This window comes from Stigmatopora nigra, chromosome 18 (genome assembly GCF_051989575.1).
Source record: "Stigmatopora nigra isolate UIUO_SnigA chromosome 18, RoL_Snig_1.1, whole genome shotgun sequence".
NCBI classification, from domain to species: domain Eukaryota; kingdom Metazoa; phylum Chordata; class Actinopteri; order Syngnathiformes; family Syngnathidae; genus Stigmatopora; species Stigmatopora nigra.
Window position 1 is genome coordinate 10,944,597 of NC_135525.1, and position 22,257 is coordinate 10,966,853.

At 38.2% G+C, this 22,257-nt stretch overlaps 1 protein-coding gene and 1 long non-coding RNA gene across 2 annotated transcripts; one reads left to right on the forward strand and one right to left on the reverse strand.

Annotated features, from left to right (window-relative positions):
* Positions 1-120: 120 nt before the first annotated feature.
* On the reverse strand, positions 121-11,809 carry LOC144211802 (uncharacterized). Its single transcript, XR_013329661.1, has 5 exons — positions 11,716-11,809; positions 6,547-6,600; positions 4,097-4,219; positions 575-667; positions 121-249 (listed from the first exon to the last, which is right to left on the reverse strand). It is a non-coding gene; the product is annotated as an uncharacterized LOC144211802 (long non-coding RNA).
* LOC144211799 (heparan sulfate glucosamine 3-O-sulfotransferase 6-like) lies at positions 5,292-22,070 on the forward strand. The gene is made up of 2 exons (XM_077739260.1): positions 5,292-5,916; positions 20,391-22,070. Exons 1-2 carry the CDS (start codon positions 5,498-5,500, stop codon positions 21,016-21,018), a joined length of 1,047 nt encoding a protein of 348 aa, XP_077595386.1. The 5' UTR covers positions 5,292-5,497; the 3' UTR covers positions 21,019-22,070.
* The last annotated feature ends 187 nt before the right edge of the window (positions 22,071-22,257 follow it).

Below are 22,257 nucleotides of genomic sequence, written 5' to 3' on the forward strand. Positions count from 1 at the left end.
TGAAGCTGAAATCTCAATGCACTTTCCCAGTTATCCTCTAGATGAAGCTATTCCTCTTTTAAATCCCATTTTTTTGGCAGAAATGGAAGATGAACCGAAACTATGAAATGCTGTACTCACGATTCGGACGTCCACGTTTGCGTGATGGGACGCCAACGTGGGTTGCCCCGAGTGGCGCTTCTTGGCTCCGCTACAAGACGCATTCTTGGCGGCGGTGGCTTGGCAATGGCTGCTGAGGTTTTTGAAAAACTAGGAGAGAAGGAGACAAGGCTGTCATTACATTCATAGAAGACAGTTGGGCAGAAGAAGACGTATGGCGGTCGGTATTCTTGGACGGTCGGCAACTTTGAAGTTCTGCTGTCACGCGTTCGCTTGCGTGAAAACGGCGATTCATTTGCTTTGAACGGACATTAGTCAAAGCTGCCATTGTTCTCGTGGAAATCTGAAAAGTTCCATCTAAAGACTTTACGTCAACAAATTCCAACCTCAGTGAGTCTACTAGTGGTTTACCATAGTCTTTGACTATATATGAAAATAGTTAGAGTACATTAACGTTAAATGCTCAAGGACTTACCAGGTTTTCAAGGTCCAACCTTGAAAAAGATGGATTGGACTCTCAATGGAAGTGAAACATGATGAGCTGTCCCAGTTCAAATGGATTGGACATCTGTCAAAGACAGTAAAAGAGTTGAAAATAATGTCAAAAAATTCCATTATTCAATTTATTGTTACAGTACTGAACTTTATATTTTTTTTATTACAGTATGCTGTCAAATTCAGCCAGGATGAAAAGATAAAAATAAAGCTACCCTAAAAACTTAGCTTTATTTTGGCTTTGGTTGGTGTTTGATATATGGTGGTCTTTTAGTAAGAATGGACAGGAATCGTTATTGCGTGAATGACATCACGATTTGGAGCTGCTGAAATGACGGGGTCATACCGGGTACCGTAAATCGCGGGGTAACCGTAGCGTGTCGGCCAAGATTCGTGTTGAAAGGTTTGGATTTTGGCGTTGAGGAAAATGGGAGGCCGGAGGAAAACAGCCAATGTGCAGTAGAAGACAACTGGGTCTATACAGGACTGGTCAGGGTGGGATAAAAAATCATTCCAAGTTGAACTACACTGTAGTTCAAGCTCTTGTATGTCGAGGTATTACTGTAGTACATAATACCTCGACATACAAGAGCCCAGATATATGAGCAATTTGAGATAGGAGTACAATTTTGGGCAAATATTTATCTTGATACACATTTTTTCCCCTATTAAAATCATTTTAGTACTATTAAACCACTAGTTATTTGTTACATTATTAATAGATGGCAAATTAGAACAAAAAAACAAAGTTTTTCCAAAGCAATATCCTGTTTTTAGTGTTTTTTTTCCAGAGGGTTGGAACAAATTAATTAGTTTTTAGTTCATTCCTATGGGAAACGTTCATTTGAGTTAAGAGTAAAATTTGAGTTAAGAGTAAATCGACATATGCGCTCATATTTCGAGGTACCACTGTATTTTTCAACAAAAAAAAATACAAAATTGAAAGACTGGAGATCCTACAGGAATTAATAATGAATAAATTTAAAGCGACAGTATAAAAGCTTCCTTGAAAAAATCTTCCCTGTTTAAACCTGCACATGACAGATTTCATGTTTACAAAATAGACTCATTTGACATTGATAAAAAATGCAAAAAATGCACCAGTGATGGAAGATCGCCCAAGCTGAACACACCCACTTTATGACTTTTCTAAGAGGTTTTTGCCACAAAGCAATTTGACAGTCTTGTGCTGGCATGCTCTGCTGTCGGGGATATTTTTTTCTCCCTTTCTTTCCACTCAAAAGATGTTTCTTGTTGTGAGCTTTTTAGGCCACACCCATTGCCATAACGCACTATGTCGGCGTGCCCTATATTTACCCGGCTGGCCGGCTTACCGCGGAACTCTGCCCTGCATTTTACGGGCGGAAAGTGTGTGGCCTTCAAGCAGCGTCCGGCTCTATACGTTCTCTCGTCTGGAGTGTATATACATACATTGTTACAAAATGTCCGTCTATGGAGCTTTGTTTTCCTTCATGACATTACCGGCTGTGAAATGTGGTTATGGTGGTCAAATACCACAGGCGGTTGTCGTTGTTGTCGTTATTATTTTTGTCCCGGGGGGCAATTATGCTACAGCAAAAGCAATTTAGAAACTAGAATATGAATTAGAATGAAGGATTGCTAAAAAAAATGATTTATAGTCAAATATGGCAATCTGTGCTTAGTTAAAAGTTATTAAAATGGAGTTAGATTGCTTCTATGTGCCTCAAGGGGGAGTAAGAGTAGTATTTTCTATGAAATTGAAGCTCCTAAACTTAATTCGACATAGTTCAATGATGCTATAATTAAGAAAGAGGTGGATTAGCAATCAAAAATTGCAATCTGTGCATAAATAGGTCAATAAAAAGGAGTTATAATAAACTCTATTTGCCTCAAAAGAATTATTTTCCAAAAAATGGAAGTTCCTAAACTTAATTCGACATAGTTCCCTGATACTTAAGTTAACAAATACGTGAATTAGTGAGTTTTTTCAGCAAAAAAAAAAAAAAACAGATTGGGGATACTTTTTCGAATATATTTTTTTGTATAAAGTACTTTTGCAATGCCTATTTCTTGGATCTAAAATATATCTTATTTTCATTTGTATTTTATTTATATACAGAAGTACACTACGATGCACAATTTACGAAAAATCTGCGCCATTTGTTTGTCATTTGCACAGTACGAAGAGATTACCGTCAAAGGGAATTTTGTGAAGGATTAAAAAAGCACGAGTGAGCAGGCTGAGCTTTGTGCAGCTGTCTGCTTTCCCAGGCAAATGCATACCTGACACAGGTGGACAGGCATTGAACACAGACTTTGTCGCTTCCACTTGCAGGTGTGTTTACATTACGCTGTGTGTACTTTGACGGGATGAGAGGGGAACGCTTCGTTCTTTTTAACGTCACTCAGCGTTCATTTTCAACTGTACATGTGACTCAATGTTTGCCAAATTTAGACATGAATGACAAAACTGCTTTTTGTTGGGATCCTTTGATCAAACCATCTACTGTACATCAATAAATAGCATGATATCCTCACTTAGTCAATGAGTAAAGGTTAAAAAGTTGGATATAATATGACAATGGTTATTAAGGTTGGAACAAAAAATGGTTACGCAAGTTTTCTGCTCTTCGACATGTTTTAACTGGTTGCAGTCAAGCTTGTATCAGCATTTGTTTCTGTTATTTAATATTTTTTTGGCAATGTGGGTAAAAGATACAAATTGTAATTTTTTTCTTCAGGTCTGAAAACAACAGTCGAAATAAGGTATACATGTATTTATGTATACATGTACATATGTATATGTATACATGTACATATGTATATGTACACATGTACATATGTATATGTACACATGTACATATGTATATGTATACATGTACATATGTATATGTATACATGTACATGTGTATATGTATACATGTACATATGTATATGTATACATGTATATATGTATATGTACACATGTAAACATGTATACATGTATAAATACACATCTATACATGTATACATGTATACATACACATCTATACATGTATACATGTACATATGTATATGTATACATGTACATATGCATATGTATACATGTATATATAAACATGTATACATGTATACATATAAATGTATACATGTACATATGTATATGTATACATATACATATGTACATGTATACATGTATATATACACATGTATACATGTATATGTGTACATGTATACATGTATATTTCTAAATGTATATATGTCTACATGTATATGTAGACATATGTACATATGTACATATATATACATATATACATACATATACATGTATATACATATATGTACTGTTAGTTGCATAATTAAAGGGCCAGCGCCAAAATATTTGTTTTTTTCTGTTAAAATAGTTCTAAAAATAACAAGAATTAAATCAACAAGTGGTATAACTTGGATTGTTTCCCCTACATTGAATTGAGTGTGTGTGTTAAGTACAAAAAGATAAATGATGTCGCCACCGTTTAGGGACTTAAGGAAATCGACATACCGCCAACTCGGGGGAGGATGGGGTCGATGGAGAGCGCTTTCACCCCCCTCGGGTCCGTCAAGCGTATAGACGTGCTGTCGCCTTGCGCCTCACGTAGGCTTGACGTTGCCAATAATTTGGGATCTGTACGGAAAGACAAAATAGTGCGTTTATTTCCACGGAAGCAATTAGACGCATGGCTGTCATTGTGGGTTGGATGTCTCAGGTAAACACAGCATCAGCGACTTTTGCTAGACATTGTCATTGATCAATGGAATTCCGTCTCCTAGCAAGTCAGCCGTCCTCAATTAGTTCAAAGTTTTGGAGGCTGAAGTATGGACGACGTCAGGGACCAATGGCACCATGTCGTTGCCAGATCAGGAAGTTATTTTCCGTCACAATCAGACCACAAATACAACACACCCAAATTGTCAACATTGTGGCACACATGCACTTTAAATAAATACAGTGACTACATTACGAACAGCAATTATCAATTGGGTGACAAATCTATCCAAAAGGTTCTTTAAACACCTATATAAGAGAAAAACAAGCAGTTTTCAAGAGAAAGTGTTTGCACTATCTTACTATATATCGGAAAACAATTTCAGCACAACATTCCTATAAGTAAATACTATAATACTGCTATATTATTGCAATATTCAGCCTAAGTGAAATATTTTAGTAGCAACTACTTCATTAAAAGTGACCTTGTTTTAAAATACTCCCCCAAAATATATATATTTATATATGTAGATATGTACATAAGTATATAAGTGTATACACATATATACACACAAATATATATACATACATATACAAATATACATATATAAACACAAATATATATACATAGACATACATATATATACACGTATACATACACAAATATATATACATACACATGCATATACAAATATATATACACATACATACATAAGCACTTATACACAAAGTAATACATTTGGTTGGTCTTAACATTGAGACATTTCTTTTGGGCACTGAAAGTTAACATTGGCACGGCAGTCTTCCAAATGTGCTCCACTCCCCCCTTGGGATTTTCTGTCAAATTAACCTCAAACCTTTTCAAACTGCTTGAAAAACAGTGCACTGGAAGCCAGGGAAGGAAGGCATCTGCTAATTATTTTGAAGGGGCGTGCGTTTGGATGACAAGGGCGTGGAAACACATGGCCGTGCTGGAAGAGCCGAAAGCGTCTCCGCGCAGAGTCTCTGCGCGCAGACACCTCGGCAGGATCGGCGAGTGTCCCTCAGACGCCGCAAATCTCATCGCCGGCCGGCTTCTCAGGGTGGGGGTGTCGGAGTAACAACATGGAGCACTCTCAGACTCAACTTTCCCATCCCTCGCCTTGTCTCCTATCCTGAAAGGCGCCTTTTTCCCCCAAGCCCCAACGATGAAGCCTCATGGGATGTAGTAAATGGAGAGCTGCGTTCAACTTTGGACACCTGAAGGTGCAGTCCAAGCTGTCCGCGTTCTTGACCATGCTGGTCCTCTTCGCCTACCTCTTTTACTGCCTTAACGGGATTTGCGAGTCCATGCCGAGAGCCGCCTACGAGCCAAAGACGCAAAATGTCCACGGGGACGCAAGGGAGACCTGGCCGAAACGAGCCGACGAGGGATTGTCGGATGGCGGCAATCGCACGATGGCTGTCGCCAATAACTTTGGGAGCAAAAAGTTTCCTCAGGCTATCATCATTGGGGTGAAGAAGGGAGGAACAAGGGCTCTTTTAGAGTTCTTACGCATCCATCCGGATGTGAGAGCTGTTGGAGCTGAGCCTCACTTTTTTGATCGGTTCTACGATAAAGGACTGGACTGGTACAGGTAAGATCCAATGGGCAAAATGACAAAAAAATGACAAAAAAATTACAAATAAATGACAAATAAAGGACAAATAAATGACAAAAAAATGACAAATAAATGACAAAAAAAATGACAAATAAATGACAAAAAAAAGACAAAGAAAGACAAAAAAAGACAAAAAAAGACAAAAAATGACAAATAAATGACCAAAAAAATGACAAAAAATGACCAAAAAAATGACAAAAAAATGACAAATAAATGACAAAAAAAATGACAAAAATACATTAAAATGTGGTTAATTAGTTTCACTTTACCAACCCAAACTAGATCAAATTCCTGTCAAAATACATTTTTTACCCAATTGTTTTACTTGAATGTAATATATAAATATTTCTAACACTGTCAAGTTTGCGGGGGTGCCATATCAGACCCAAGCCAGTCAGTTTTAGACTGTCCACAACTGATTTTTTTGAAGAATTGCAATAACAGAAGTCTTTAAATATATGGCCCATAAAAATAAAGAAACTAGATTGCGTCCACGTGCAAAGTTCATGTTGCGAAACAGGTTTGTTTTGTTTTTCCTTGACCAGTCGCCAAGCAATGACCAAGTTTTGTAGATCATTATAAAGTTTGTGTGATGTCATATCTTACCGGTGGGTTCTTCAAAAAGGACTGCCACTGCCCCAGAGTGGTTACTTTACATATCTGTGGGTAAAAGTTTCAAATAGTCAACACGGACAACTTGGTATTGAACCTATCATTCTATTTATTTACATATTAACTTACTTATTACCTATTTATTTATGTCTATAATTTTTCTGTGTCTGTATTCTCCAATGGACGACCCACCTGATCTACAATGAGCGGTGATCTGTTCTGAAAAAAACTCTCATAATATGTCATCATATTTTTTTTGGACATAGGATTCTTACCGGACTTAATAGCAAGCTTTGCTAAGCGCCCCCGCGGACGGCAGGGTGTAGGATCCCCTGCCAATAAATTGCTGTTTATTGAGCTGACACGCTGCTTCCCAAAGTGTCCGTGTCAGACCCCACCCCAGGGGGCTTCATCATCGAGGCTAGTGTGATTACAGAGATGGGAGGATGGGCTTGGCCTGTTGCTAATGCTCTTCGCAAATATGAAATGGATTCAAGTCGACATGATCGTTAAAGATGAGTGAAGTAGATGAACATAAGAAAGGTGTGCAGTGGTAATAATGGAATGAGATGGAATGATGGGGTCAGGGTGAGGCTCAGGGTGGAATGAAGTGTGAAGGTGTGGTTTGTTTTGAATTTTTGTATTTTGATGTTGTTGTTTTTTTACAATGGCCGCAGTGTTACATTTTTATGCCAGTTGAAGGCATTTTCAAAGTGTTTGGAATGTTGTCAGAAGGTTGTTATAAATTGGATTGGATAACTTTATTTATCCCATATTTGGGAAATTGCCTTGTCACAGTATTAAGAGGGTAAGAATACAGACACAGAAAAAGACATTTTAGACATAAATAGAAGTATTAAGACTGTTAATAAATAAATACATGAACAAATATACATATATACATATACACATATATACATATACACATATACACTAATATACATTCATATACACATGTATACATACATATACATACATATACACATGTATACATACATATACATACATATACACATGTATACATACATATACATACATATACACATATACACATGTATACATGTATACATGTATACATACATATACACATATATACATACATATACGTGCATATACACATATACATATACACAAATATATACATACATATACATGCATATACCCATATATACACATATACATACATATACATGCATATATACATACATACACATGCATATATACATACATACACATGCATATATATGCATCTACACATATATACATATACATATATACACATTCATTTACACATGTATGTATATATGTATATAAATGCAGTTAATTGAATTGGTGTCCTCACACAACTTTAGCTATTTATGTACCATACAAAAATATATGGTAATAGTCAGGTATTTTTTTTGTTAAACACCAAAAAATAAGTTATCCCTGATGACTTACTTTCCTAATATGTGGGTTGTCCAGATGACCTAATTAATAATAAGCCTCATAAACCCCGGTGAGTGTTGCATGATGCGTATGATGGATATATTAGTATATAAATATGATAATGACGGACGGCGGTATGATCCATAAGTAGCCGTTGCTTTTACAGTAGGAGCTTTTGAAAGCCAAGTGTAATTATTCACTCTGCAGTTGAACCTGAGGCGACCGTATATTATCGACTTCTTTTTTTAGTCGTCATAAGTTCAGCTGACCGACTAAATGTAGCTTGGCCGTTGTATACGCGCCGTTGCTGCGTGACTAGCACGTAATGTCGTAAATTACCTCTTCCAATTTCTGCCAAAAGCGCAGCTAAGAAAATTTAAAGACACACAAAAGTCAGATTTACGATAACGACCTCGACATTGTAAATTCTACCTCGTCGGGTTGCCAGATTGCCGTTCAGTAGAACTCGGAGGAAGTTTTAACGGAAAAATGTGGATTGTAACAGTCCATAGAGGATTGAATGGCAAAGTTGAAGCCAAAGTTTTAGTGGGTCTAGTTGATGTATTTTCGGACTATAAGTCGCGGATGAATAGACGTCGTAGCGGCCAAAGAATACGCAAAGAGAAGAAAAAATATGATTAAAGTCATTTTTTAAGAGGGTTATTTTATATTCGATCAGAAATCAAGAACTAACATAAAAAATGGATGACTATAGAGCAAAAATAACATAACAGAATGTTGGTGGCCAGATTAAAAAAATAATAATAATTTGCATTTGAGAATTAAGTGTGACTTAAAGTGTGGAAAATATGGTAAATCAATTATTTTCTAATGTGTGCAAGGGCAGATTCAGGGTTAAATGGACCCGAAATTAAATGTTACGGCTTCCTGTTGATGTCAAGCTGAGCGTGCCTCATACACTTTTATTTGTCCCTTTGCTCTCGTGATAGAATAAAATAAATAAATATAAAAAGAGCGTTTTGGTTAGCCTTCTAATCTGCTGACAGCTCATGTCAACACCATGCGAATTAGATGCGTGTATTAATAGGTCAGGCATTACGACGGACAGCTTAGAGGCGTACATATACACATATATACACATATACATACACATATACACATATACATACACACACATATATACACATATATACATATATACACATATATACACATATACACATCTATACACATCTATACACATACATATACACACATGTATATATACATATATATGTACACATATATACATCTATATATATACACATATACACATATATACACATATACACATATATACACACATAAACACACATACACATATATACACATATATACACACAAACACACACATATACACATATTAACAGATATACATATATATACACATGTACATACATATATACATTTATATATTTACACATATATACATATATATTTACACATATACATATATATATACACATATATACATATATATACACAAGTATATACCTATATATAAACACATATACATATATATACACAAGTATATACATATATATACACAAATATATACATATATACAAAAATATATACATACATACATATACACAAATATTCATACATGTATACACACGTATATACACATGTATACATACATATACATATACAGCATAGAATATTGAAGAGTGATATATTGGATAGGAGACACTATTAACATTTCCATCCTTTCATTCCATTTGGCCTTTCTCTCCCGATTTGAACTATGTAAGCAAAAAAAAAAAGTGATTTTCAAACTCTCTCTAATTTATTCTCTCCCTTGGGCCATCCTTTTCCTTCAAAAGCGTCATTGAAGCGCCGTCCTTTGTTTCACCGCAATTGACATCCAGATATCATGTGTTATTATTCGTTTAACGTAATCACACGCTAAGTACGCGGCGACTCCCGTATCGATTTAAAGCAGACTGTCGGAGTGCCGGGCCAAAGAAAATCACGTGAAAGGGAGCTGGAAAGTATCACTTAAACCTTCATTTTCTCCACTTTCAAAGCGACGTCTGCTTCTTTGAGTGCCAACGCCAAAGAGAGAGCGAGAAAGAGAGAGAGAGAGAGAGCCTTGGCCCTTGTGCTCAACTCCTAACCAAGTAAAACACATGGACATCCTTAAAGGAAGCATTTGGCAAATTGTTTTAGAACAAATGCTTATATGTGGAAAAGCCTTGGATTTGCCATTGACTGGAAGTGATTCTGTGGTTTCCTGATGGAGAGTGAAGGCTTTGTGTGTGGGTGTGGGTGTGGGTGAGAATGCATTTCAATCTACACTCATACCTCTACTTATGAATACCTCTAGGTACCAAAGTTTCAAGTTACAATGTTTTTTATATGTAAATGAGTGGCTCGAGATACGAAAAAATGTTGTGAAATTCCTCAAAAAGTAAATGTATTTTTATTATATTTATTTTAAGACATTAATCAATCTTTTTCATACAAAATGGAGACATTTAGACCAATTTTAAAGAGTCTAATTGGTAGTTTTGTGAGGACTGTGGAGCGACTTAGAGAATTTACATATAAAGTAAACTTCTACTTACGAAATTTACAAGTTACGAATTATTTCATAAGTAGAGGTACGACTGTATTATTTCTTACCTTGAGGCATATCCTGGATTATGAAAATTATGATCCATGTCAATATAAATCAACGAGTCCATCCATAAAAATTCAAATTAATCAATACATTCCATTACGCCAAATTCCGATCATCAGAAAATGACTTAACCAGGCTAGATTCTCAAACTACACGGATATACTTGCTATTATACACAAAAAAACTGCAATACAAGGCCTTCGTCCAGGTGGATTTATCGACTTGGGCCCACTCAAATTCTACAATTTAAAGTTCTCTTTCCCATCTCTAAATCTGTCTGCTTATCGACTCATCTTTTGCCCCCGTACTTTTTGGAGTCTAGTCGCTTTGAGACAGCCGGATTGCGTCATCCCATGGGGAGCTTGACTTGCTACTTAGCTCGGAATGCGCGGGTTTTGTTTCCCCGTGGGTGAATTTTCAAGCCACGGCCAGGGAATCACTTCTTCTTCACAAGGATAGGAAAAAAAATAGCGTATACGTTAGGCCACGAGAAAAAGCCGGCTTTGTACGGCCAATGGAAAAGGGAGGGTAAGACTTGTCTTTTAAAATCGCATCATTGCTTCAAGGAAATACTTTTAACAGGACGCCTGTCAGAAGCAATCAAGGTTTTATCCACGTTAAATTTGCGTGGAAAGACATGAACTCACCCAAAAAAAATGAGTAACACCTGTAGAACGGAGATGAGCCGAATCAACCGTTGACGGACGCCATTAAAAACCTTAGAAATACACCGATATTCTGATTGTCGGCGGTTTCGAACTTGCGATACGTCACGCTGACAGCTCAATAGCGTAAAATAATAACCGCCATAACCACAAGATAAACACGTCGTTAAACGAATCCCGCTCTGATCGTTTCCGTCGAAGACTTAAAAGCCTTTTGGACTGCTAGCTAATATGACTTATGACTGAAAAAATACATTTTTGTAGCTTTTGTTGCTTCTTAACAATGCAGAACAATTTCTAGCTTCATTTGAAAAGCAGTCAGGATTTTTTAAATAAAGCTCTAGACTAGCATACCATTTTTACGGTCCAAGAAAATGAGGAAAAACTGCAACGTGTAATTAAGCAAGACAAGATAAAGTGGTTTGTAATGCGTGTGGTTTTTACCTCCGGATAGGGCGCCTCGTCCATCGTGGATATTTTGACAGGCGCTCATCGCTTGACCTTTTTCCTCAGTCGTGATGGAGTGGGATGGTCAGCACTGGAAAGAACACAAATAGACAATTACTGACCAAGTTTTAAATGTTTAAGATTGTTGTCCATCTTTACGATTTGAAGACATTGTTTAATGTCATCTTTAAGTGAAAGATGATGACTTTTCTCTTATGAATTTTGTTGTATGTAGACAAGTACTTGTAATATCATAAAGCAAATATAAACGTGGCCTTTTGGTAGCGTATCTTGATGATCTGGTCCATTGGGGTTTGTATGGGAAAACTTCCTAATTGGATTTAGTTGAAGCACGAGCCTTGGAATTCCCTCAAAATAGACCCGTCCAACCAAAATGGCTGATCTGGAGAGTGTTTTGTTGAATCTGTCCACCCAGTTTCATGTAGAACCGTGAAACGACTGACTTAGGAGTCCAAACTGTGGTACATGGCCAACTTTTTATTGCCATTGCATTCTAAAACTTCAATTCAACTGACATTACATGTCTCAATTTTAAAGGTAGATGAAGCTAGTTATTTTAAAACCGCCTCTGTGCTAGATGAGGCTAAAAACTAGACATGTTGAACATAATTCTAGAAAACTAGAATTTTTTTAGTACTGTAAATAGAAACATACATAAAATACATTCTAAAACTCGAAAACCTGATTCTGATAGTTATAACTGCCAAAACTTGACATGTAGAAACAATTGTAGAAAACTTTAGAATCTTTTTTAGTACTGTAAATAGAAACATATACATAAAATACATTCTAAAACTCGAAAAGCTGATTCTGATAGTTATAACTGCAAGAACCTGACATGTAGAAACAATTGTAGAAAACTTTAGAATCTTTTTTAGTACTGTAAATGGAAATCTTTTCATAAAATACATTCTAAAATGCAAAAACCTGATTCTGATAGTTATAGCTGCCAAAACTTGACATGTAGAAACAATTGTAGAAAACTTGAGAATCTTTTTTAGTACTGTAAATAGAAATATTTTCATAAAATACATTCTAAAACCTGAAAACCTGATTCTGATAGTTATAACAGCAAAAACCTGACATTTAGAAACAATTGTAGAAAACTTTAGAATCTTTTTAAGTACTGTACATAGAAACATATACATAAAGTACATTCTAAAACCCGAAAACCTGATTCTGATAGTTATAACTGCAAAAACCGATATACGCAACGAAGATTCATTCGTCAGAAGAACGAAAGCGAAGAAATTCCAAGTGCCAAAGTCCAAATATCAAAGCAAACAATACCCTAAAAAAAATGTGCTGTACCCATGCATGGTCTTTGCATCTTGCTAAGAAAAACAGCGTTTTGACACGGAACCTAAACAAAAACAAATGCCACTCCGGATTCAGGCGCACATCCCCTGAAACATAATCCTTTAATTGAAAATATTGTTGAATCTCCTCAGCCGGGTGGAGTTACAGCGGCGCTATTTTCCCGAAGTACGCGTGGTGACGTTTAGGAACACAAACAAAAATGTCAAGTGAGGTGGGTTTAATCATCTCTTGTGGCTTTCGTTTGACGTTAGTTTGTAAACAGAGAATGTGAAAAAGCTGCTGGAGAATTTTTTTAATAATAACTTTAGCTCCATCAATTATAGCATCTATAATTTTTCCCAATTATGCGGCGTCGGAATGTAACCCTCCCCGTTTTAATGATACGGTCACAGTGTCGGGATCAAGCCTGGGCAATAACAACACGGTCTTGTGAAAGTGCTTTGGTCCAATCCGCTTCTAGTCAGTTGACTTTTGAGGACTGGAAAGACTTGAAAACACGCTTAAAAACATTCTACTCATTTCCATTATTGATTGCTAGCATTGGCTTCTGTTTAATGTCTGACTTCCATGTAAAGAATGGCAAGTTTTAGCTTGGCGACTTGACTCAGTCTTCAAGTATTTGCGCCAAAATGTCTTCGTGGAAAAAGTCTGTGGCGTAAACACATGTCGAAGAATCAGGAATTGTCGCGTTGAAACATATTCTGAGGGAAAGTGAGATTAATTACGGCAGAAACGAGGGTTGAGGACATGCAGAACAAGACCATGACGTTGGAAATTACCTAAACTGGTTCACTTGGAAAAACAACCAATGAGAAAGAGTTGTAGACAGCCATTTTTCTATCGTTCGGACTATCTAAAAGATTCCAAGAAATACTTGTGATTCTCTAATTCGGACATGCCTTACTACGAACTGTTAGCTATGGCGGTTTTACAATGCCACGTCACATTTTCAATCCCAGCTTGTTGCATTTCCCTATCAAAGACTACTTTGTTTTATTTACAGTCCTAGACTGGGACTACAGTGCCCTCTAGTAAAATAAGGACAACGTAGCCTGAAACAGATTTCTTGGTGGTGTAAATGACTGGGAATGACTGTGAATCTGTTCCCAGGCGGACAAGCTGGCTGTGATTTCCCTTCAAAGATTCAGTGAACAATGATCAAAAAAACCACAGGAAGCATCGGGCGGAAACTGCTCGGGAAGCCACTCATTAGAATCAGACAGTATCGAGTGTTCTTATTGGCTGGTTCCTGGAAAGCTGCCAGATCATTCACACGGAGCTAATTAAAATTTGTTTATGATGTTGGCTGCCCTATAGAAATATTTTTTGCGATGCAATAAATGTTACAGCATGTTGGAAAATCTCATTTGAACTGGTTTAACTAGTATTAGATATACAAACTGCATTTTCTCACATAGTAGTCACCTCTGCGTATAATTACCGTATCAACCTTATTTTCTTGTCTTTTGTCTTTGTCGACATTGCAGTTTTGTGCATGTCAAGTTTAATTTGTGCGCATATAAGCCATATCCTCGAGTCAGTCGGGAATTTTTTTGCAAAAAATATGGCGTTTATGCCTTAAAATACAGTATAAACTTGTCAAATAATAATAATAACCTGATTGGGAATTGGGCTTCACTATATTATTTTCAGAAGATAGGAATTGGGTAAAAATAAAAAATAAAAACCCCGGAAGACAAAAGCTAGCCTTGGTGACACAAAGTCTGAATTATTAAGTTACTAAGTGCATGTAAAAATAATCCATCTAATATTGGTGTAAAACCACACCCATTAGAAGAAGAAAAAAATGGCATCACATTTCATTAAGGATGAAATGTGTTTTTGCGCGTATTCCACGCGTATATTGCACGCCGTCCACCACACATTTCCATTTGAGCAGCCCAATTATGTGGCGAGGACCTGATGACATCAGTTGGGGTCGGGAAAAGATGGAGGATCTGTAATTTACTCATCTCTCCACCCCATCTTCAGCCACTCCATCCTGTGTTTAGGAGAATGCAACCCAAGGCAGGGCGTGGGGCACCGGATTCCGGATAAAACCGGGCGAGTTTGTCTGACAGGATCACGGCTAGATTTTCCCATTTGATAAGTTAGGCAATTAGCGGTGACGTGGCCATGTTAGCTAGGCCATGGGGGTTTTTGATAGTATTCCTGATTAAAACCGTGAATATAGAGATGAAAATTGTGGACCACGGGGCGGCTTATACGAGAGAAATCGTAAAATTCAACCATTTTAAGGCAATTTTAAGGGTAGGGCTTATACGTGGAGGTGGCTAATAAGCGAGAAAATGCGGTAAGTTATATTAAAGTGCTCGGTGGACTGAATTCCGGCTTCTTTCATGTCAGTGTGGTTTTTCAGAGGACCCTGACTGACCACCTCTAGCTCACTTGTGGTTTCCAGGCCTTGTACTTGTCTGCTTTTCCCCTCAGCTCCAGGCATTTTTTTGTTCTTTTTTTTCCTACCGACCTACCCCTGTGATGTAAAAACCTCTACAACAAAGATTACTTTTCAGCACGGTCTGCCAAGAGTAACTTTAGGTGTGCAAAACTGCGCCACACATGAAGTAATACGGCTCGTATCTTTTTCCACATTTTCCGAGGGATTTTCTTGCAGGCTATAGAGTTTGTTTACGTGCCGATGTTTGGAACCGTCCGATAACTCGAGGGAACAGAAAGCCGCAATGTTTAAAAAAAAAAAAAAAGAAATCAAATTGAGGTCTACTGGAAGGACATATTATTCAAGCCAAGTCTTCTTTGGTTGAAGTCCTGAAATGCAACAAACTAGGCTCGTTTTTTTTCGGAGTTGATTACAGTCTGTGCTGACGTCCAATCAGTTCACGGGAGTTGGGCAGGCCTGTATTTGCCTTCGCTAATGACAAACGTCTCTCTCGGCACTGGACTGAGTTACAGGGAGCTGTGTGTCGGACATCTTTGAAGACAAATGGGTTTAAGTAGCAAAGGATGTTGAGATTTTGGGAAGAACTGAGGGTGTCAAACTCAGTTTGGTTGGTAGTTCAGGCTCATGGAAACTTGATCTCGTGGGCTGGACCAGTTTATTTTTGGCCCAAAATGTTAACATACCTGCCACCATTGACGACATTGACCTAGTGCTAGGCTAGCACCATCGATGGGACTAAAAAAGTAACATTTAAGTGAATTTGACCTCTGAAAGGAGTTAGATTTTCTTCACTTATCGTTTCTTTCACATATTTTAGGGTACTCATGGGTCACTTTTGGACAATTTTGGATCATTTACTATTAATTTTGAGGGACTTTCCAGGATTCTTCTTGTTCGTTTGTCAGTTCCTGCTGATTTTTGAGCTTTTCCAGGTGACTTATTGTTGCTTTTGGGCCTTTTTTAAGGTTCTTATGAACTCATTGGCATTGTTTTGACAGCAGGGGGCGAATGAACCAATGGAAATGGAGAAAACGGTAGTTGATCACACAATTCGCAAACATCCCTTTGTCGAAAAAAAATGAAATTAGATGCATACTGTAAGGATGAAGTGGTCGTCGGGCAGAAAAACTTCGCCAGAGAGCCGGATCTGACTCCGTAGAGGGCCTTTTCCGGACCACCAGCCGCATATTTGAGATCCTTGAGTCTAGGGTTTGGAAAAAGAGAGAATAGGTTTCATAAAATGAAGCAAAGACAAGAGGAAAGAGTGCATTTAAGCATGTGCGTGTGAGAGAGAAAAGTGCACATGATGACAAGTTGCATTAAATGATCCTCAGTGATTATACCCCGTGGTTTGGCCCTGTGAATCACTGCCATGTGAGTCCAAGCTTCAGGCAGGAGGAGTCCAGTTTTTTGTTTAAAAAAAAGCACGGGCAGAGGGAGGAATAAAGAGGGTTGGGGGGTCTGGCCAGGGGCCAGTCAATGTCGCCACAGATCACAACTTTTCGGGCAAAAAAACGTCAAGAGTGGAGAAAAACTTCCTCAGACAGAAACACTTCCCGAAGAGTTCCCTTTCCTACTCTGAAAAAAACACACACACATGCACATGGTGCGGGTCTGGACTTCATTGCTCCCAGATGTGAATCCATCCTGCGGACGTATGTTCAGATAGTTGTTGTGCGTGCGCTCGGTTCTTGTGAACTGCCTTACAAACAATTACAATGTGCTCGCAGGAAGATGGAAAGAAAATCAAGTCAAGGTTGCCAACATAGCAGACACGGGAAATGGTGCGTTTGTAGGGCAGACTTTTGGCACATTGACTTAAAAAATGTGACACTCGTCGTTTTGCTGTAATAAAAAGCCGATATATGTCTTAAATTTCCACCGTTAGGTACTTTTTTCCATTGGTGTTGGAGTATACATTTGCGGTGGCTGCATCTAAACAAGAAACGGCAAATAGTTCTGGTGTGTTTGTTCAAATCCGAGTTGTAAACAGCAAGCGGCTTTCCCGTTGAGCTATAAATGGGCCCTAATAAACATTAGGCCCACACACGGGGAAACGGGTGCCCTGATAACTGCGCCTCAGATGCCTACGCAAAAAGGAAATCAAACTTCCTGATTCTCTGGGTTTGAAGGAAATTGGTCATTAGTCGCCTCTTTGCTTGATTGCCCTAAAATAAGGAACATGATAGCGTAATAATGTCCTAAAGTCAGTTCCAAAAAATATTATTTTCAAGATAAAATAAACATTTCCTGACTTAAAAAAAATATAAATTAATAGCGGAAGAAGAAAAACAAATCGGAAAGTAGTGAATTCGCAATAATCGAGGGAATACTGTAATAATAAATGCCTACATGTACAAATGGAGGTTATTTTTAAATTTGTACATTTTTTAAAAGTACACAAGACAAATTTAACAGGTTATTTGACCTGATATAATACCATATAAGATATACTATTTGTACATTTTAACTAAAAATTAAATCCAAAGTCATTATACACAGCTATATATAACAATTGTTGGTACTACTCCACAAAGTGTGTTTTCCCAGTAAAACCATAAATAAGTATTATAAAAAATACAAAAAATCAAGGCAAGGTATTTTCTAAATTCTAAAATAATGCACTTTTAAACCTTAATATTCTAGACTGGTCTTCTTACATATTTTAAAGCCCGGGTGAGAAAGTATGACAGAATCAAAGACACGAGTCTTCTTTAAAGAGGAGGGAATTGTGGAATAAAAAAAATGGAGAGAGGTCCCTCGGTCGGAGTTCCCTCTTAAAAAGTGTTGTTCAAAGTTCGTTGGATCAAGATGTTATATCACCACTCGCGTCACGCCGTGCCTGAAATAAATCTGCCAAGCACACTTTCACTTCAAGTGGCCTCGAATGCAAAGTCTGCTCCTCACATTTTGGCCTCAAGAGCTCCTGGAATTAGATCTTCACGCGAGAAAAAACAGCTCAACATTTTTCTGAAAACACCGTCTGATTCTATTTAGGCCTGTGTAATACAACTCATCTTCCATTTTATGAAAAGCACAAGTTCAATGTCGCCCTCGTAAAACATCATTTGACTGAAAGGCATTTCTTTCAAAGTAAACGTTCCGCTTTTTCAACGACCGCAGAACCATCTAAGAACGCGAACTCCATGGGGAACTTTACTGAAATTAGCAGAGATCTTTCTCAGTAAAGAAACTCCAACGCTGCTCCCCCACTGAGATTTCTTTCATCCAAAGTCGGAGATGTACCAAGAACTGGCTTTTGTCTCCTTTGGGGTCATGAAAATTGGAAGAACGCCATTCACAACAGGGGGTCTCGGCCTTCCATCTTGAACACAACGCACTAATCTGAAATATAAAAGTCAGATCGGGTTTCCCACGAATCCATTCCTGGTTTGACACCATCTCATCTGGCAAAATCTTCCCATCTTTTGAAGCTAATACGTCCCCAGAACTCGAGTCGTCAAATATCCGAACGAAAAATGAAGAAATACGTCAACACGGCGAAACCTTGAACGCTTGAACAATAATAAGCAGTCAGCCAAAAGCAATATTCCAAGATTTAACGAGAACACATGGCGAGATAGCCTTGCATAACCCGCCAAAATATTCCGTAGGCACTACAAATGTTCGCAAGCAATCATCCATCTTATCCATGTTTTTCTCCCACTTGCCACCATTTTAGGAACACCTGCACAATCTAATTTACGATCTTAATCCCCCCCAAAAAATGCTTACAATAGGTAGCACCATTGCCAAAGAGAAATTAAAAAGTATAGAGAAATATACGCGGGTGGGAAAACAGTGGGTATCTATTATAAGGTGACACATGGGGGTAATTATCGTACTACCTTTCCAGAACTTTAAAAAAATGGAGGTATGTTCCGAAGCAATAAAAGTCAGGGTTAGATTTTTTTTATATTTAAGCACGTTGCAGTGACTAAGAACGTCAATGAGTAATGTTTTTAATATTTTGGATTTCCCAGGACAATAAATAAGGTAGACATATGAATTGGAGATTAGAAAAAATTACAGTATTTCCAGATGCAGTTCTTTATGAATATAAAGTACAAAGACTCCCAAAAAACACTGTATTGTTAAAAGAATAGTTGTCTATAAAATATATTTCTACATATGACATATTAGAATGGGAGAAAGGGAAGAGTATGCATAATAAAACTTGAATATTGGTTTAAGTTATGGTTCAATCCGTTTGGGTTTTGATCAATCGCTGCTAGCAGACCAGTCAAGTTGGATTAATCTAAAATAATAAAGTACAAATGCATATTTTCCTATGAAATTCTTCCATTTTACGACCTTTCCCAAATTAAGGTATATTTTTACTACCTTTGTGCGAACTAAGAGACGTAAAAAAAAGATATATATTTTTTTTGTTGGGTTTTTTTGTCAGTGGTTAGGGGATTTGACTAAAAAGCATTTGTATCTTTTATCTTTGAGATCAGTAACCAAAATGGCTGCCACTCTGCGTCTTTAGACTTTTTTTGATGACTGAAAGAATTGAAGCCTGCATCTGCATGCCTTGGAATTACCCAAAATGAGATAATTGACTCCCGACTCCCCAAATGTCAGAAAATCTGCCGGCAACAAACCGTTTCTGCGCCACAAAGTGGAGCGCGGGGATTTTAAAGCGTGCGTGCTCTCAAACTACAAAAGCAGCTGTTTGACTGTCGTTAAAAAGCGAGTCGCTTGAAGAACGGCAAGACCCGAAATGGCTCGTTCGTCTCGCGGTTTCCTACGGTAGCCCCAAAGCTGGCGCCGATATGATCGCTCAATCATAGTCTGAAGCTCAATGACACGTTAAGCCGACCCACCAAAAAGTCTGACATTTACGAGACTCTTCTAATGAGATTAACTTTTAAACCAGATGAAAACAATCTCTATATTTTCTTCCCAGGAATCTCATGCCCCGAACACTGGACGGTCAAATCACCATGGAGAAGACCCCTAGCTACTTCATCACCAAGGAAGCCCCTCGCCGCCTCCTCGCCATGAGCCGTCACACCAAACTAATCGTGGTAGTACGCGACCCGGTGACCCGAGCCGTTTCCGACTACACCCAAACCGTGTCCAAATCGCCGGGTCTGCCGTCCTTCAGGAACTTGGCCTTCCGGAACGCCAGCACTGGCCTCATCGACACATCTTGGAGCGCCGTACGCATCGGAATCTACGCCAAGCACCTGGAGAACTGGCTAAGGCACTTCCCCCTTTCCAGTTTCCTATTCGTCAGTGGCGAACGCCTGGTGACGGACCCCGCCGGCGAAATGGGCCGAGTCCAGGATTTCCTGGGACTCAAACGCGTAGTGACGGACAAGCATTTCTACTTCAACCAGACCAAAGGCTTTCCCTGCCTAAAGAAACCAGAAGGGAGCAGTAGACCACGTTGCCTGGGCAAGTCAAAGGGCAGACCCCACCCGCCGATTCCCTCGGAGGTCCTGATCCGCCTACGAGACTTTTACAGACCTTTTAACCTGAAATTCTATCAAATGACAGGTCACAACTTTGGGTGGGATGACACAGCTTGAGACCAAAGTTTTTGTAAAGTTTACATCCGCCAGAAACTGCGTTGCCAAAGCTTTAAGACGGCGCAAAAGGCAGAACTAGCTTTAATAAATCAAGAATGAAACTAAATTTTATTTAGCAGTGGCCATTTTTCCCAAGCAATTCTGGTTGTGATGTCACAACCAGAATTGATGATCAAGTCCAGCTTGTTTATCAATTCCGGTTGCGATGTCACAACTTGTTTTTGCTACGCTAGCTAGTTGACAAGATGACAGAACAGAAGGGAATAGCGCGCCTATGCCTAGCATGCTAGCAGAGTGCACAACTGTTTTCTATTCTATTCTGGATATGACGTCATCTGCTTTTAGTGGGCGGGCTTAAGCTAAATCCAACAATCAACTTTTTCTGTCACTTTTTAGGGGGCGATCTGTATCCAAAATAGGGTATTCTATCATTTTCAAGTCGCCTGTTGTAGCATTTGATAGCACCCTTAAAGCTAAAGTCCTGAGAAAAATTTCCAGGAGCCATATCAGAAAACACTTTTTTTTTTTTCTTCGTTATGGGCCAGATGATGTTTGTTCCTGATGTTTGTTCCTGATGCTTGTTCCTCTTTACCATGTCGATCTAATTTCAAGACACACACGATGTCAAGATGGTTGTAATGACATATTTCAAGAGATTTCTTCCAGGAGACCAAAGAATCCTGGGCTATTAGTACTTTGAACTGCAAAAAAAGAACGTTCATTTTGAAATACATCTTACAAGAAGCAATCCTGGAACTTTCCGATACACTTTATATACACTTCCCATGTCAACCAATTTCCTGAACTATCCTTTCAATTGAAAAAGATGAAAGCACAGGAAAGACATGGTGGAAAGAGAAGCAAACAAGTACTTTGCCAAGTGTTGTTTTCGTCTCTGTAATTATAAACTTTTCTTGCACAACATCCGCAAACCGCACTCACGTTCCACTGCATATTTCAGAGAGTATAATTTATAAAATGACAAGATATTGTTGAAATGTTTTCCCTGAGACTTTTGTATGAGATTTCTGCAAAAAAATGCTACTGCTAAATGCGTCTGGTGTCATTTTATCTGCAAAAAAAACAGTTTTTTATGATGTATCAGCGATCGAATCCTAGACCTGATTACGGACTTTCCAGGGTTGCTGATCTTTGACCCTCCGCCTGACCCGTTGACCCGTGAGTCCGTAAACTGCGGACCAATACCACCATGGGTGGTTAATGGAGTCTTGTTGCATG

Bases quoted from the DNA above. Each gene is read 5' to 3' on its own strand.
- LOC144211799 (XM_077739260.1), top strand. From the start codon at position 5,498: ATGGGATGTAGTAAATGGAGAGCTGCGTTCAACTTTGGACACCTGAAG. The intron at 5,917-20,390 runs GTAAGATCCAAT...TTTTCTTCCCAG, and splicing joins AAAGGACTGGACTGGTACAG to GAATCTCATGCCCCGAACAC.